The sequence below is a fragment of the Talpa europaea genome, assembly GCF_964194135.1.
Source record: "Talpa europaea genome assembly, chromosome: X".
In the NCBI taxonomy this organism is placed as follows: Eukaryota; Metazoa; Chordata; class Mammalia; order Eulipotyphla; family Talpidae; genus Talpa; species Talpa europaea.
In genome coordinates, this window is record NC_140081.1 from 46,806,170 (window position 1) to 46,822,943 (window position 16,774).

The window sequence follows — 16,774 nt, forward strand, 5'->3', positions numbered from 1 at the left end:
TAGGCCACTCTAGCATGTCCCTTGTGTGAATCTGGGACCTGACCTGTCTGGGCAGGTGGCTGTCTGTGTTCCCTGGGAGGTTGTAAAGTCTAGGACCACTCTAGCACTTTCCTAGCCTCATTCCAGGACCTCACCAGCCTGTGCAAGTGCGCGGGGGGAGTCTCCTGGGAGGTTGTGAGACCCTGGGGCCAAATTAACACTTCCTTGGCACAAATCTTGGAACTTATCAGTCTGGACATACCAGCTGGTGGGGTCTTCTGGGATATCACAAGGTCTGAGAATGCTCCAGCACTTTCCTGGTGTGATTCCAGGACCTCACCAGTGGGTGGGTCAGCTGAGGGCAGGTAGCAAGACCCTGGGCCTATCCTGCCACAACATTCCTTTATTATTTCTAGTAGGTTTTTGGTAGAATCTTTTGAGTTCTCTAGGTATATTAGCGTGTCATATGTGAATAGTAATCATTTCACTTCTTTTCCGATTTGGAATCCTTTTATGTCCTTTTCTTGCTTAATTGTTCCAGGTAGGACTTCCAACACTGTGCGGAACAGTAATGGTAACAGTAGACTTGTTTCTAATCTTAGTGGAAATGCTTTCAGTTTTTTACCATTGAGGATATTATTGGTGGGTTTGTTGTATATGGTTTTGTTATATTTAGGTAAGTTCTGTTTATTCCCATTTTACTGAGCTATCATCATAAATGAATGTTGAATCTTACTGAAAGCATTTTTAGCATATATTGAAATGGCCACGCTATTTTAATCTTTTTTGTTGATCTGGCTAATGACACTGATTGGTTTGCATATGTTGAACCATGAGATACCATCTTACACCAGTGAGAATGGCACATATTAAAAAAACTAGCAACAACAAATGTTGGCGAGGGTGTGGAGAAAAAGGAACTCTTCTGCACTGCTGGTGGGAGTGCAAACTGGTCCAACCACTAAGGATTGCTGTGTGGAGATTTCTGGACCCACTAAACATAGAGCTTCCATATAGGATCCAGCAATTCCACTCCTAGGTATTTGCCCAAAGGACACAGAAACTGTAATTCCAAAGGGCACCTGCACCCCTATGTTTATAGCAGCACTATTTACAATAGCTAAGCTTTGGAAACAGCCCAAATGCCCAAAAATAGATAACTGGATCAAGAAGATGTGGTACATATATACTATGTAATATTACTCAGCATTCAAAAAAGATACACACATAAAATTTGCAGCAACATGGATGGCGCTGGAAGGGATCATGCTCAGCGAAATAAGCCAGAAAGACAAAGAAAAATACTGGATGGTGTCACTCATAGCAGGAATCTAGAAAACTTAAATAAGGGACCAGGAAAATGAATAACTATAAGAAAGTGAAAATCAAAGTCAACAAAAAACTATGAACCAGAGACACTTTTTGGGGGGTGGGGGGTGGGAGGGGAGGGATCGGGCTCAGAATGGGTGGGTTGCAATTGTATGGGGAAAATAAAAATAAATTTTATTGAATAGGGCAGAGCAACATGGCTGCGAGGAGATGCTGCGAGTAAGATCTCCCATTAAAAAAAGTTAATAGGGAGGAAAAGCGGCAGGTCCCAGTGAGAACTGGGACACGGAAGATAAACAGACGACTCCAGCAAACTACCCGAAGAAGAAAGTTGCCATAAAAGAGGACTAGAAGGGAGGAAAGCACAGAACCCTGCTCCCCTCCCCCGCCCACAGAGTCAGCACTCTCCAACCAACAGAAAGGAGAAAAAAAACAAACTAAAACGACCAACAAGAACAAACTACGCATCAAGCGGGACTGTGAGTGGAAAGGAACTATTGCAGCAACCACACCCCGTGAACGGGAGCTGTGGAGAACCCTGCAGGATTTGCTGCAGAGGTGAGCGAACGGCTCCGGGCGCCATTAGAGAACAACAGACTCGAGACCCGCACACAGCCCCGGGTTGGCCAGTAAGCTCGCGCAGAAAAGCGGCGCGCTTGGCGCGCTTGAAGAAGATGTGGTACATATATACCATGGAATACTACTCAGCATTTAAAAAAGATAAACACATGCAATTTGCAGCAACATGGATGGCGCTGGAAGGGATCATGCTCAGCGAAATAAGCCAGAAAGAAAAAGAAAAGTACCGGATGGTCTCACTCATAGCAGGAATCTAGAAATCTTAAATAAGAGACCAGGAAAATGAATAACTGTAAGAAAGTGAAAATCAAAATCAACAAAAAACTATGAAGCAGAGACACTTTTTGGGGTTGGGGGGCAGGAGGGGAGGGACTGGGGTCAGAATGGGGGGGTTGAAATTGTATGGGGAATATAAAAATAAAATTTATTATTAATTAAAAAAAAAAAAAAGCTAATGCGGATCGGGATCGCGGCTGCCCAGGTCCCCGAGCCTGCGACCTAGGCTTGCGGGAAGACGCGCGAGGCCCTCACTGAGGTGAAAGTCCCTCACTCAGTAACCAGGAACCAGGCGCCCAGGCACAGGAGCGGGTGCAAAAGGCGCCATTGCTGCAGCCACTGAACTGGGCTACAGCCCCGCGTCCTGGACCTGAGGGCTTTGGAACTGAGACCAGGGGCACGAAGTTTGGGGCGTGGGTTCTCCACAACGGTGGGGCACAAGGCAGACACAGCACCCCAAAGCCGTGGAGGTTTACCCTACAATTCCCGCTCTGTTCCCTGTCCCACGGGGTGGGTGGGGGCGAGAAACAGCTCCCCAAGGACAATAAGAGAGATCTCTGGCGCCACCTAGTGAGCAGAAAAAAAGTCAATAACACCCCATAGAACAGGGAAATTTCTTAAGATTGCTTGAAAAGAGCAGAAGGCTCCGGGAGGAGACAGTGGCCAGCTGGGAAGTTAGCCCACGCCAGGCCCCTTCCGGCCAGTAGTCTGAGCCCACAGAGGGAACAGGCACCCATGGCCGGGGCAGACTGGCGCGCAGAAGAGTGTGCCTGAGACCGGATGCTCAGGGACTGAGTCCTGCATAGCCATTTAAAAACAGGGACATTTCTTCAGTAAAGACTGCCTGAAACCAGCAGAAAGCTCCCTCAGAAGCCAAAGATGGCTCCTGGAGGAGCCAGAGGGGAGCGGAGAAGTTCACCCAAGATGCCGGCCAGTCCGAGCAACACAGTGTCTCAATGCATACGACAAATTAGAAAACAGACAGTAGGGCGTAGAAGAACCACAATAACCTAACAACTCCTCAGGAAAAAAGCACACCACAAAAAGAAAACCACCCCGCAGATTGCAACGATAGTAACTTGGAAGAACTTCCGAGCCTTCCAGAAAGAGAATTTAAAATTGCCGTGATTAAAAAAATGACAGAACTCATAAAGGAAAACAATGATCAGAAGAAGGAAATTGAGTCCCTAAAGAGGGAAGCAAAAGAAACGCAGGAGATCAAAGAATTAATGGAGGAACTAAAGAACTCTGGGAAAAGCAATGAAAGCAGAATAGATGAAATGGAAGAAAGAATAAGTACTCTTGAAGACGCAGAAATAAAAAGAACCAAAACAGAAAAGGAAAGAGAAGTACGAAGGAAAAAGAACGAAGAAAGACTTAGGGAACTATCTGACTCCATGAGGAAAGGAAATATAAGAGTTACAGGTATTCCAGAAGGAGAGGAGAGAGATGCAGGAACTGAGAAAATGTTCCAGGAGATAATTGAAGAGAACTTCCCAAACGCGAAGAAGGAGCTGAAAATTGATATACAAGAAGCAAGAAGAACACCAAACTTCCACGACGAAGGGAAAAATACAGCAAGACACATAATAGTAGAGCTCCCAAGAATCCAGGACAAGGAAAAAATAATGAAGCTGACAAGAGGGAAGAAACAGATAACATTCAAAGGGAAACCAATCAGACTGACATCAGACTTCTCTGAAGAAACACTACAGGCAAGGAGAGAGTGGAGGGACATAGTCAACAGACTCCAAGAAAACAGATGCCAACCAAGAATACTCTATCCCGCAAAGCTCTCCTTCCTCTATGAAGAAAGAATAAGGACCTTCACAGACAAACAGAAACTCTGGAATTTCATTACGACTAAACCCCCACTCCAAAAAATACTACAAGGAGTCCTAAAGCCAGAAACTCAGAGGGACGAATAACAACGAAAGAAGGCAAAAAAAAAAAAGTTATTAAAGGAATAAATAAATAAAATCAAAGGAAAGACAAACACAATGGCAAATACAAATGCTAACATATCGATATTAACTCTAAATGTAAATGGACTAAACTCTTCAATAAAAAGACACAGAGTTGCAGCCTGGATTAAGAAACAAAACCCAACCATTTGCTGTCTCCAGGAAACAAATTTAGCTACAAAAGATAAAAATAGGCTCTAAGTTAAAGGATGGAAAACAATCCTACAAGCAAATGGACCAAAAAAGAAAGCAGGAACAGCTATACTTATATCAGATAAAAAAGACTTCAAACTCAAAAAAATAAAAAGAGACCCCAATGGTCACTACATTATGATCAAGGGGACAATACTTCAAGAAGAAATAACACTGATTAACATATACTCACCAAAAAAAGGAGCACCAAAATATATCAGACAACTGTTGTCCTCTCTGAAAACAGATATCAGAGAAAACACATATGTAGTGGGAGACCTCAACACACCACTATCAACAATGGATAGATCAACAAGACAAAAAATAAGTAAAGAAACTAAAGCTCTAAATAAGGACCTAGAGCATTTGGGCTTAACAGACACTATAGAACACTAAACCCCAAAAAACGGAGTACACATTTTTCTCAAGCGCACATGGATCATTCTCCAGGATCGATCACATACTGGGGCACAAGACAAACATCAACAGATACACCAAGATTGAAATCATATCAACCATCTTTTCTGACCATGAAGGCATCAAACTAGAAATAAACCATAAAAAGAAGGCAAGGAACTTTCCTACCTCATGGAGATTAAAAACCACACTACTGGAAGACCACTGGACTAAGGTGGAGATCAAAGAAATTAAAAAATTCTTTGAAATGAATGACAAGGAGGACACCAATATCCTAAATGTATGGGATGCAGCAAAAGCAGTAATAAGAGGAAAATATATAGCAATAGAAGCTCACATCAAGAAACAAGAAAGAACTCAAAGAAACAACTTAATCTCGAAGCTCAAAGATCTAGAAAAAGAACAACAAAAAAACCCCAAAAACAGTAGAAGAAAAGAAATAATAAAAATCAAAGCAGAAATAAATGAAATTGAAACTAAAAAAACAATCCAAAAGATCATTGAAACCAAGAGCTGGTTCTTAGAAAAAATCAATAAAATAGACAAACCCCTAGCCAGGCTCACAAAGGAAAAAAGGGAGAAAGCACAAATAAACAGGATCATCAATGAAAGAGGAGAAATCACAACGGACACAGCAGAAATCAAAGGAATAATCAGTAAGTACTATGAACAGTTATATGGAAACAAGTTCAACAATCTAGAGGAGATGGACAAATTCCTACAACTCTACAATCACCCAAAGCTAGATAAAGAAGAAATAGAACCCCTAAACAGACCAATTATAAGCAGCGAAATTGAAATGGTAATCAAAAACCTCCCCAAAAAAAAAAGCCCAGGACCTGATGGATTTACAAATGAATTCTAGCGAACATTCAGAGACGAATTAGTGCCTATCCTTCACAAACTCTTCCAACAAATTGAGAAGGAAGGGACAATACCAAACACGTTCTATGAAGCCAACATTACACTAATACCAAAACCGAACAAGGACAACACAAAAAAGGAAAATTACAGGCCAATCTCCCTAATGAACACTGATGCAAAAATCCTCAATAAAATTTTAGCTATCAGAATCCAACAATGTATCCATAAGATAATTCACCACGACCAAGAAGGATTCATTCCAGGGACACAAGGATGGTTCAACATCCGAAAATCAAACAACATTATCAAACACATCAACAAAAAGAAATATAAAAACCATATGATAATATCAATAGATGCTGAGAAAGCTTTCGACAAAGTGCAACACGCATTCATGATAAAAGCCCTTGAAAGTCTTGGGATACAAGGAACATACCTCAACATCATAAAGGCCATCTATGACAAGCCAACAGCCAGTATCATTCTCAATGGTGAAAAGCTGAAAGCAATTCCATTAAGATCTGGAACAAGACAAGGATGTCCACTGTCACCACTGCTTTTCAATATAATATTGGAAGTCCTAGCCAGAGCAATAAGACAAGAGAAAGACATACAAGGAATCCAAATAGGAAAAGAAGAAGTCAAACTATCACTATTTGCAGATGATATGATAATATACATAGAGAACCCCAAAAACTCCACAGAAAAACTAATTCAACTCATCAATCAGTTCAGCATAGTGGCAGGATACAAAATCAACACGCAAAAGTCAGTAGCCTTCCTATACACAAACAATAAATCTGAAGAAGAACAAATAAAAAAAACCATCCCTTTTATTATTGAGACAAAAAAAATCAAATATTTGGGAATAAATCTAACAAAAGAGGTAAAGGACCTATACAAAGAAAACTATAAAACACTGTTAAAAGAAATAGAAGAAGACACAAAGAAATAGAAAGACATCCCCTGCTCATGGATTGGAAGAATAAACATTATTAAAATGGCCATCCTACCAAAAGCAATCTACAGATTCAATGCTATTCCAATCAAAATTTCAATGTCATTCTTCAAAGAAATAGAACAATTATTGATGAAACTCATATGGAATCACAAAAAACCCCGAATAGCCAAAGCTCTCCTGAAAAAAAAAAAAAGGGATTGGAGGCATCACACTCCCAGACTTCAAACTCTACTACAAAGCCATAATCATCAAAACTGCATGGTATTGGAACAAGAACAGACATACAGACCAATGGAATCGAATAGTAAATCCAGAAATAAACCCACAGATTTATGGTCAACTAATCTTTGACAAAGGAGCAAAGACTATGCATTGGAGCAAAGAAACTCTGTTCAATAAATGGTGCTGAGAAAACTGGGTTGCTACATGCAAAAGAATGAAGCTTGACCACTACCTCACACCATACACAAAAATCAACTCAAAATGGATTAAAGAACTAGACATAAGACCTGAAACCATAAAATATATAGAAGGAAATATAGGCGAAACACTACGTGATTTGCACATCAAAGACATCTTTACAGACACATCACCCAAAGCAGTGATAGAGAATGCAAAGATAAACAGCTGGGACTACATCAAATTAAAGAGCTTCTGCACAGCAAAAGAGACAATAACCAAAACAAAGAGAAACCCCACCAATTGGGAGAACATTTTTGCACACAACACTAATGATAAAGGACTGATCCAAAAATCTGCAAAGAGCTGATGAGACTCAACAACAACAAAGAAAATAATCCAGTCAAATAAGGGCAGAAGAGCTAAAAAGAAACTTCTCTGAAGAGGAAATGCAAATGGCTAACAGGCATATGAAAAAATGTTCAACATCACTTGTAATCAGGGAAATGCAAATCAAAACTACCATGAGATACCATCTTACACCAGTGAGAATGGCACATATTAAAAATACTAGCAACAACAAATGTTGGCGAGGGTGTGGAGAAAAAGGAACTCTCCTGCACTGTTGGTGGTAGTGAAAACTGGTCCAACCACTATGGTGAGCTGTGTGGAGATTTCTGTACCTACTAAACATAAAGCTTCCATATGATCCAGCAATTCCACTCCTAGGGATTTACCCAAAGGACACAGAAACATCAATTCCAAAGAACACCTGCACCCCTATGTTTATAGCAGCACTGTTTACAATAGCTAAGCTTTGGAAACAGCCCAAATGCCCAAAAATAGATGACTGGATCAAGAAGATGTGGTACATATACACCATGGAATATTACTCAGCATTCAAAAAAGATAAACACATGCAATTTGCAGCAACATGGATGGCGCTGGAAGGGATCATGCTCAGCGAAATAAGCCAGAAAGAAAAAGAAAAATACCAGATGGTCTCACTCCTAGCAGGAATCTCGAAAACTTAAATAAGAGACCAGGAAAATGAATATCTATAAGAAAGTGAAAATCAAAATTAACATAAAACTATGAACCAGAGACACTTTTTGGGGGATGAGGGGCGGGAGGGGATGATTGGGGTTAGAATGGGGGGGGGTTGCAATTGTATGGGGAATATAAAAATAAAATTTATTATTTAAAAAAATATTATTTAAAAAATAAATTAAAAATAATAAATGAGTCTCTTACAAACATAGAATGGATGACTGAATCTTTTAAAACCAGTATGCCCTTTAGTTGGTGAGTTCAGGCCATTCACATTCATATATGCTATTTATTAACTATCATTCTGTTTTTTGATTGTCTTTGTATTTGTTTCTCTCTGCTCTTTCATTTGGATGGCATCCCCCAGTGATTTGTTTCTTTATGCTTCTGTGTGCCTCTAATCTAGAGTTTTGTTTAGTGGTTGCCATAGGTGTTATACCAAACTTACTATGTTTACACAAGTCCTTTATAAGTTGGTGTTAACTCTCCAACATTAAACTATACAGGTTCTACACTTTTCTTCCTCCTGTTTAGTGTTTTGTTGTTGACACATAACATTCTTCTTCATGCTTCTTTTTTTTTTTAAGATTTATTTATTCATGTATACAAGAACCAGAGTACAGGCCAGATATGCAGGAGGGTGAGAGGATTCACCAAAGACAGAGTAGGGAACAGAACAGGCAGACTGACTGAAATACACTGCTGAGGGGAGCAGCAAGCAAGACAGAAGGTCTGCTGCGCCATTTGGAATTCTCGCTGGCTGCCCAGGATAGAACCTGCGTTGCCTAGGCTGCAGACAGCTTCTCAGCACTGTGCTCAACCATCTGTGCCACATGGGGAGGCCCCATGCTTCTTATTTTGTATTCCCATTGTCACTTTACTCAGGGTTTTGTGTTTTTTTTTTCTTTTTCTCTTCTTGTAGAAGACCTCCTTTCAACATTTCTTTTAAGGCATATCTGGTTGTGATAAACTCTATAGCTTCTGTTTTTCTAGGAAAGCCTTTATTTCAAACCTTCACATTTGAATTATAGCTTTGTAAGACACAGTATTCTTGGTTGGCAGTTTAGGACTGTGAACACATCATTCCACTCTTCCCTTGCCTGGAGGGTGACCTGTGAAAAATCTGGTAAAGCCTAATTTGGATGCCTTTGTAAGTTACCTTTTTCCTTGCTTCCTATAAAATGTTTTTATCTTTGCTTTCTTGATAATTTAACAATAATGTGTTTTATTTTAAGTATTTTTTTTGCATTTAGAAATTTGGCTGTTCTCTCTGCTTCCTGGACATCCATGTTTATTTCATTCCCAAGGTTTAAGAAATTCTGTTACTATTTCTCTGAATAGGGTCTCTGCTCTCTTCTCTCTCTTTACCTTCTGGAACTGCCATTATCCTGTGTTTCCTATTATAATCGAGTCTGATATTCTTTATAGAGTTTCCTTAATTTTCCTAAGCCTTATTTCTCTTTCTTTTTTTCTAACTGGATGATTTGTACATTTGAATCTTCTATTTCTGAAATTCTCTCTTGTGCAAGTTTAATTCTACTTAAAGTGTGTTCTATATTTTTCTTCATGTCATTCAGAGTCCTTTTTTCTGTTTTTATTCCTATATACTTTCAGTCTCATTGTTGAAGAACTGTTATTGTTCCTAGATCGCCTTTCTAAGATCTTACACCTGCTTATCTGCTCATTTAGCATTTTAATATTGTTGTTTTAAAGTATATGTCTTATAGGTCTTCTATTTCTGTATCCTTTGTATATGTCCCAAAATTTCCATTTTTCTCTTCTTGGTTTTTCATCTTATAGTCAGGTATTTCTTGTTTTCCTAGGCATGCATATTGTTATTTGTTTTTCTATGGTTAGGGTGTTATGGGTTTAGTTTTGTTTCTCATCTTTGTTTACCTTGGTGTGAGGTGTGAGCAGGAGTGTTGACAGGGGCTTAAATACTAGGTCTCAGTTTTGCTGAGGAGCGAGGTTGGTTACCTCTACCTCCTCTCTCTCAAGCTCCGTTCAGTGTGTCTGCTGTATTCCTACGTTGCCACTCTGCTAATCCAGTCTGCTCCATGTTGTGTTACATCAATCTTGCATCTCCTGAAAAGGGGTGGGGGGTTAAGTCATGTTCCATGGGCTCAAGCCCTAGGATTGTGTTGTCCCTGGAAGACAGCATGCATTCAGGCACTCTGTGTGCTCTGTTGCCCAGCAATTGCTGTAATGGCCACCTCTGTGATCACCTCCACAGCTACCAAAACCAACCCATGCACAAGGGATCTAGGTTACAAATGCAGTGCACCTGCTTGATTCTTTCCAAGGGAGAGGTCTTTCTTTCATCAGTACTTCCCTCTGCTACTGGGTTCTTGACCAAGCCTGGTAGGATTCCACCTGAAGATTCTTTGTTCTGTTAGCTCAAGAGAGGGGGTGGGGGAAAACTTTCCTTGTCCAGGCTGGCTGAGGAACTCCAAGTGGCCTATGCTGGACCTGAATCCATGTCTGACTTTTCTCCCTTTCTGAACAGTTCCTTTGGTGAAATTCAACATGTGTTAGTGTATCCCACAGGACCAAGGATGGTAGCCTCCATGCCTCTTTCACCAGCTAGGGTATCTAATTTCCTGGTCATGCTCCATTTTGTCTACTCCCTCTCTTCCCCTGCAGCAGCCACCAACCTCAGTGTAAGTCCTCTGTGGAAAAATCCTAGGAATCTCCTGGGGAACTTTTGAATCTTCTTGTGAGCAAAACCTAATTTTTTTATAGTTGTGTTCATGGGAGAAGGTGCTCCCAATCTCTCCATCCACCATGATGTAGATGATAGCTCTGTTTCTGTTGATTTGTTGATTGATTATAACCCTTTTAATACTTCATTAATGTCCAGGTCAGTATTGATACGGTCTTTTAGTTTTTGCTTTTCAGGGAAGCTACTTATTTTTCCTTCTGTTTCGAATAATAATCTTGCAGGGTAAGGATTCTAGGCTGAAAATCTTTGCATTTGAACACTTTAAATATTTCATGCCATATGCTAAGGTATCTACGAAAATTCCCTTATTGGTTACTATTTTTTTCTCTGTTTATAATACTTTGTCTTTGCCATTAGCTTTCATCAGTTTTACTATAATGTGTCTTGGCATGTGTAGGTTTAGTATTATTTTGTTTGGGACTCTGGGTCTCTTGGATCAGAATATTTGGTTCATACAGATTGAGATGGTTCACAGCATTATTTATTTAAATACATTTTCTATGAGTCTTCTTTTCTCCTCTCTCATGGTACAGATGTTATCTTTGGTTATTCCAAAGACCTCTTACACTGTTTTCATTTTTTAAAATTATTTTTCTCTTTATTGTCCTATCTGTGTGCTCTTCCACATTGTGTTTTAGAGTTCACTGATTCTCTCCATTATTTGCATTTGTGTTCTGTTGAGGTCCTCTATTTTATTTTATTTATTTAAATTTTATTTTTATATTCCCCATACAATTACAGCCCCCTTATTTTGACCCCAATCCCTCCTTTCCCCACCCCCCACCCTCCATAGAGTGTCTCTGGTTCATAGTTGTTTGTTGATTTTGATATTTTCTTTCTTATAGTTATTCTTTTCCTGGTCCCTTATTTAAGTTTTCTAGATTCCTGCTATGAGTGAGATGAGGTCCTCTATTTTAAATTTAATTACAGTAGTTTTTAGATCTGTTAGTTCTAGTTGTAACACTCTTGTATTTTCTCAATCTTTATTGTGTTCCTTTTTTACATCATCCATTGTTTTTCTTAACTCTACAACCATGGTAATAATTTTTACCTTAAACTCTTTTTCTGAGTTCTGCTGAATTGAGACTTTTCTCAGGGTTTTTTTTTCTTCACTCCACCATTTGGGATATGTTCTTTAGTCTGTTCATTTTTAGTTTTTATAGGAAGTTTCCTCTGTGGTAGTAAATTGGAAGTATACACTTTCTACAAGGAGTTGATAAAATCCATGTTTTCTTATCCAAGATCTGGGTGTCTGCTATAGACTGCTACATTTGTGCTGTTCAAATCACAGGGGCACTGGTACTGGCAATACGATACTGAAAGGTCAGCTCTAGTGATGATCAAGTTTTCAAGCTTCCAACTTTGCTGCAGGTATCCAAGTTATATGGTGGGGATACACATCATCACTTCCCGTAGGCCAATCCTTGGCCTGAATGTTTCATATAGCATCATGACTGCATAAATTTACAGACTGTATTTGAACACTAGAATTAGTGCTAGGTGAGGATTATTGTTGAGACAGTCACAAGCTGGGGATTGTTCTCTTTGCTTTTCTAGTATGAAGCCTTATTCTAGTACATGAGCTACTGTCATGAAGGTCCAGGTGTTTAGGCTCTGGTTAGGAAAAGCATTCCTTTGTTGTCTTGATTTTGGCCCCCTTTCCGCCAGGCCATTGGTCCTGAAGTATGCAGTAGTCCTATCTGTTTATCTTTAATGGATATATTGTGCTGCTGCAATTTAGTTGTGATTATATGCAGCAGATGAGCCAAGATCTTTATTCTGCCATCATTTAACTTGACTCATTAAACTATATGCTTTAAATGGGTGAATTGTAAGGCTTATGAATTATACTTCAATAAGTATGTTAAAAATAACTGAGGACGGGAGTCAGGATACTTTCATGTAAAAGGCCATACCGTAAATATTTCACGCTTTTGCAGTCACATAAACTCTCTTTCACATATTTTTCTTTACTCTCATTTATAAACTTTTACAAATGTAAAAACTCTGCTTAAATCTCAGGTTGTACAAAAACAGGCATGGGCCTGGTTATGCCAGTTAGCAGTATTTTTATTCTATTTATTAATTAATTAATTTATTTTTAAAATAGAGGCATTTTATTTATTTATTTGTTTGTGTGTTTGTTTGTTTTGTTTTGTTTATACATGCACTGGGTACAGTTAGAAGCGCGGGAGGGTGAGAGAATTCACCAGAGCCAGAGCGGGGTGCAGAGCAGGCAGAAGGACCGAAGTACACTGCTGAGGGGAGCAGCGGGCGGCAGGAGAGGTCTGCGCACCATGTGGTACCCTCCTCCAGTGGCCGGGGAGCAGCCGGGGATCAAACCGGCACCGCAGAGGTCGCGGGCAGCTTCGCAACCCAGCGCTCAACCGCTGAGCCATTGGGGAGGCCCAGTTAGCAGTATTTTATCTACTCTTGTTCTAAGAAAAATATGTTGTTCCTTGATAAATGATAATTACGCTATATATTTCTAAAGTACTCCCTCATCCCCCTGGCTCATACTCAGGAGAATAGGGACAATATTGATAGGACGATACAGTCTATCTATATTCCATCATCATTTGTTTATTTGGAAATCTTCTATTTTATGAGGATTTAGAGAACAAAGAACAAGTGAATATAATAAAATTCAACCAACAAATCTTCATTAAAGAGACAGAGCACCACAGTCTAATTCACAAGGACCACATTTAGATGATGAAGGAAATGCAACTTCAATGATCTAAACAGATACCCTTTCAAAAGTGAAGAAGTGTATAAAAGTATTACTAGGTTAGAGAGTTCTTAGGAAACAAGAGAGTGTACAAGAGAAAGAACACAAAATAAAGAAGTTTTAAGGGAAAAAAATTAAGGATTATATTTAATGCAAGTACAAACCTTTGAAATCCAGATGCTGCTGGAATGAAGGAAAGGATTCTTTAAGGGAAAAAAAAGAACTGCATCAGGGAAAGCAAACTTAAGAGTTAAAACCATAACAAGGCATCATCTCACATCTATGAGAATGGTAGATACTAAAAGGACCCTAACAAGAAGTGCTGGAGAAAGAGGGACCATACTACACTGATGGTAGGAATATAAAATGCTGTAGCCATTTTGAAGAATGATGAGCATTTATCTTAAAAAATTAAAAATGGTTATACCACACAACCCAGCAATCACACTCCTGGGCATCTATCCAAAGAACATGAAAGTATCAACTCAAAAATATTTTAAAAACTATGTTTATTGAAGCACAGTTTACAATAGCTGGGGCGTGGAAGCAACCTAAATGTCCATAACTGAAGATGGAATCAAGAAGATATGGCATATCCACACAATGGAATACTATTTAGTCATAAGGGAAGACAAAATGCTATTGCTAGCACAATGGAAGGAGTTCAAGGGAACCACGTGCAGTAAAGCAAGTCAAAATGATGAAGACAAATATTGGGCATTTACAGAGTGAATGATTAGACAAAGTAAAATGCCTATAAAACTAGCAGACATTAATAAACAAAATGAACTTCCTGAGGTTAAGAGGGTAGGTGGGATGAAGGAGAAAAGGTCAAGGGGACATACGGGATAACGGGTTAGTGAAATTTCTCTCACATCAATTTGATTTCTATTCACTGAAATACAAAATTTAACAAAGTTAGTACCACCAATCTAAAAGAAGAAAAAACATTTACGAAATTAAAAGCACTATGCAAAAATAAAATGTTATTATCATTTTTCAGTTAAGCAAAAGACCCTAATAAGCATAAAATTAACTTTACCCTTGTTTTTTTTTTTTAAGATTTATTTATTTTATTTATACAAGAACCAGGGTATAGGCCAGATTCGCAGGAGGGTGAGAGGATTCACCAGAGACAGAGCGGGGAACAGAACAGGCAGACTGATGAAGTACCCTGCTGAGGGGAGCAGCAGGTGAGACAGGAAAGGTCTGTGGTGCCTCAATGGCCGGCTGGGATCGAACTGGCCCTGCAGAGACTGTGGACAGCTTCACAGCGTGGCACTCAACCGCCTGCGCCACCAGGGGAGGCCCTTTAACTTATTTGTTAAGCAAAATCATTGTTTTTGGTGTTGCTCAGGGACACATAGATTTGTTTTCCTCTTCTTTTGCAATGGAAATATTTCTAAAATGAGGCCTCTTTACTCCTAAAGAACAAGATTTTATCTTTTTTATAAACAGTACCTTGCAGCTTGCATGCTACTCAAATGTGTTTCAAGTTGAACTTAAAAAGAAAGGAGAAAAGAAGGGAAATACATTGATAAAGATCTGCTAAGAGTTTGTTCCAGATCTCAAGAATAATATGAAAGTAGAGATTAAGAGAAGGAAGAGAATACACAGCAAGAAGAATTTTATGCCTATTGGAAAAAAAAGAAGTTGACAAGTCTGGAAAATTAGAAAGGTTTCTTTGTCCAGCTAAGAGGGGAGAAAGCAGAGATCTAGATCTTAAAAATCATACCAAAACTGCTAGTGGTATAACTGGGAAACAATTTTCTTTGCTTGAAAGATAGAAGGTAAAGAGCTAAAGACAATAAAGGGATATGGGAGACTGAAATATTCATATTCATATTCATATTAATTCAGGCAAAGGTAGGAATTTTGTCTTGTTAGAGAAAATGATGAAATATTTAAGGATGTGGGCCAAAAAAAAAAAAAAAAACAACCAACACAACAACAACAACCCAGTGCAGTGAAGAAAAGCCAAGTAAATAATTTCATATGGTTATCAAAGCTGTAGAAGTAGATAAGTTTTTCCTTAGAGCATGTGTTAAAGGAAATAAAAATAGAGAAAACTCCTATGGACCATATATGATCATAGGGAGATGATGAATATAAAGAATATTTAAAAACAGATTTGGAAAGAGTGGTTAAAGAACATTTAAAAACAGATTCAGAAAGGATTTTCAAAAGAAGATATATTCAATCACATTGAAGAGGACAAGACAAAGGTCACCTTTCCTTAGGAAGAAATTCGTCAATACAAACCTTTGAAATCAAGATGCTGTTGGAATGAAGGAAAGGGTTCTCAAAGGAGAATCAAAAAGAACTGCATCAGGGAAAGCAAACATACCAAATAGCACACTGAACTCTAGCCTTTTCTTTGAAGGTTGCACATTACCTGCTCAATAGTTGTTGAAGCTTTTTTCCCTTGCTCTAGATCAACTGCAGCTGCCATAAGTAAACATGTTTTCTGTGTAATCAGAATTACTTGATCAGAAGGACAAAACTGGGACAGCTGATAAGAAATAACCAGAACATCAATGAATAGTGAGAATTCTACCAGGTGAACACAGGCAAGAAGAATGAAAATCAGCAACATTCTGTCTGAATGAGAAAATTCAGCTGGGAAAGCACAGCACACCTTAAAAATGATATGGACTCTACCATTCATTTATAATTGTGATTTTATATCACTTACCATTGTTTTTAAAGCACTTTCTCAGAGATAGAGAGCCTTATTTCTTCACAATTTTCCTATTTTTGCCAGTGACAAGTACTGTCATTTGGCCCTGTATTTCTATCTAGTGATTTACTTCTTGGTTTATGTTATTTCGAAGTGATTTTTCCCCTTGCAAATCGATTTCCCCTTTGTATTGAAAAGAGCTGAAATTAGTACGTATATTGTCATAGTATAAAAAGTCTATCATTTCTTGAGAGGCAATAGGCATAACCTCATCTGATTGAGCCATATCCTCTAGCTTTAAAAAAGAACTCCCAACTTTCTACTATAATAAAACTGTAGGCCACTTGGGGTTCTCACATGTAATCTTACTGGTGCTATCACAAATTTCACAACTAAAGGGCCTCCCTAGTGGCGCAAGGGGTTAAGATGCAGCCTGTGAGGCTGTCCGCAGCTTCTGCAGCATAAATTCAATCCCCCCAGCCTGCCAGCAAGCAACCCACATGGTGCAGCAGACCTCTCCTGACTAGCCCGCTGCTCCCCTCAGAAGTGTACTTTGGTCAATCTGCCTGTTCTGTTCCCCAATCTGTCTCTGGTGAATCCTCTCACCCCTCCCACACCTCTGGCCTGTACC

At 39.1% G+C, this 16,774-nt stretch overlaps 1 protein-coding gene across 1 annotated transcript in view; it reads right to left on the reverse strand.

The window, feature by feature from the left end:
* TEX11 (testis expressed 11) overlaps positions 1-16,774 on the reverse strand; it is a gene marked incomplete at both ends in the record, with an annotated part of 405,993 nt that overhangs the window by 60,474 nt on the left and 328,745 nt on the right. The window contains one exon of the mRNA XM_084259198.1: positions 15,859-15,975. Within this exon, the coding sequence (XP_084115324.1) occupies positions 15,859-15,975 (117 nt within the window). The remainder of the gene's footprint in view (positions 1-15,858; positions 15,976-16,774) is intronic.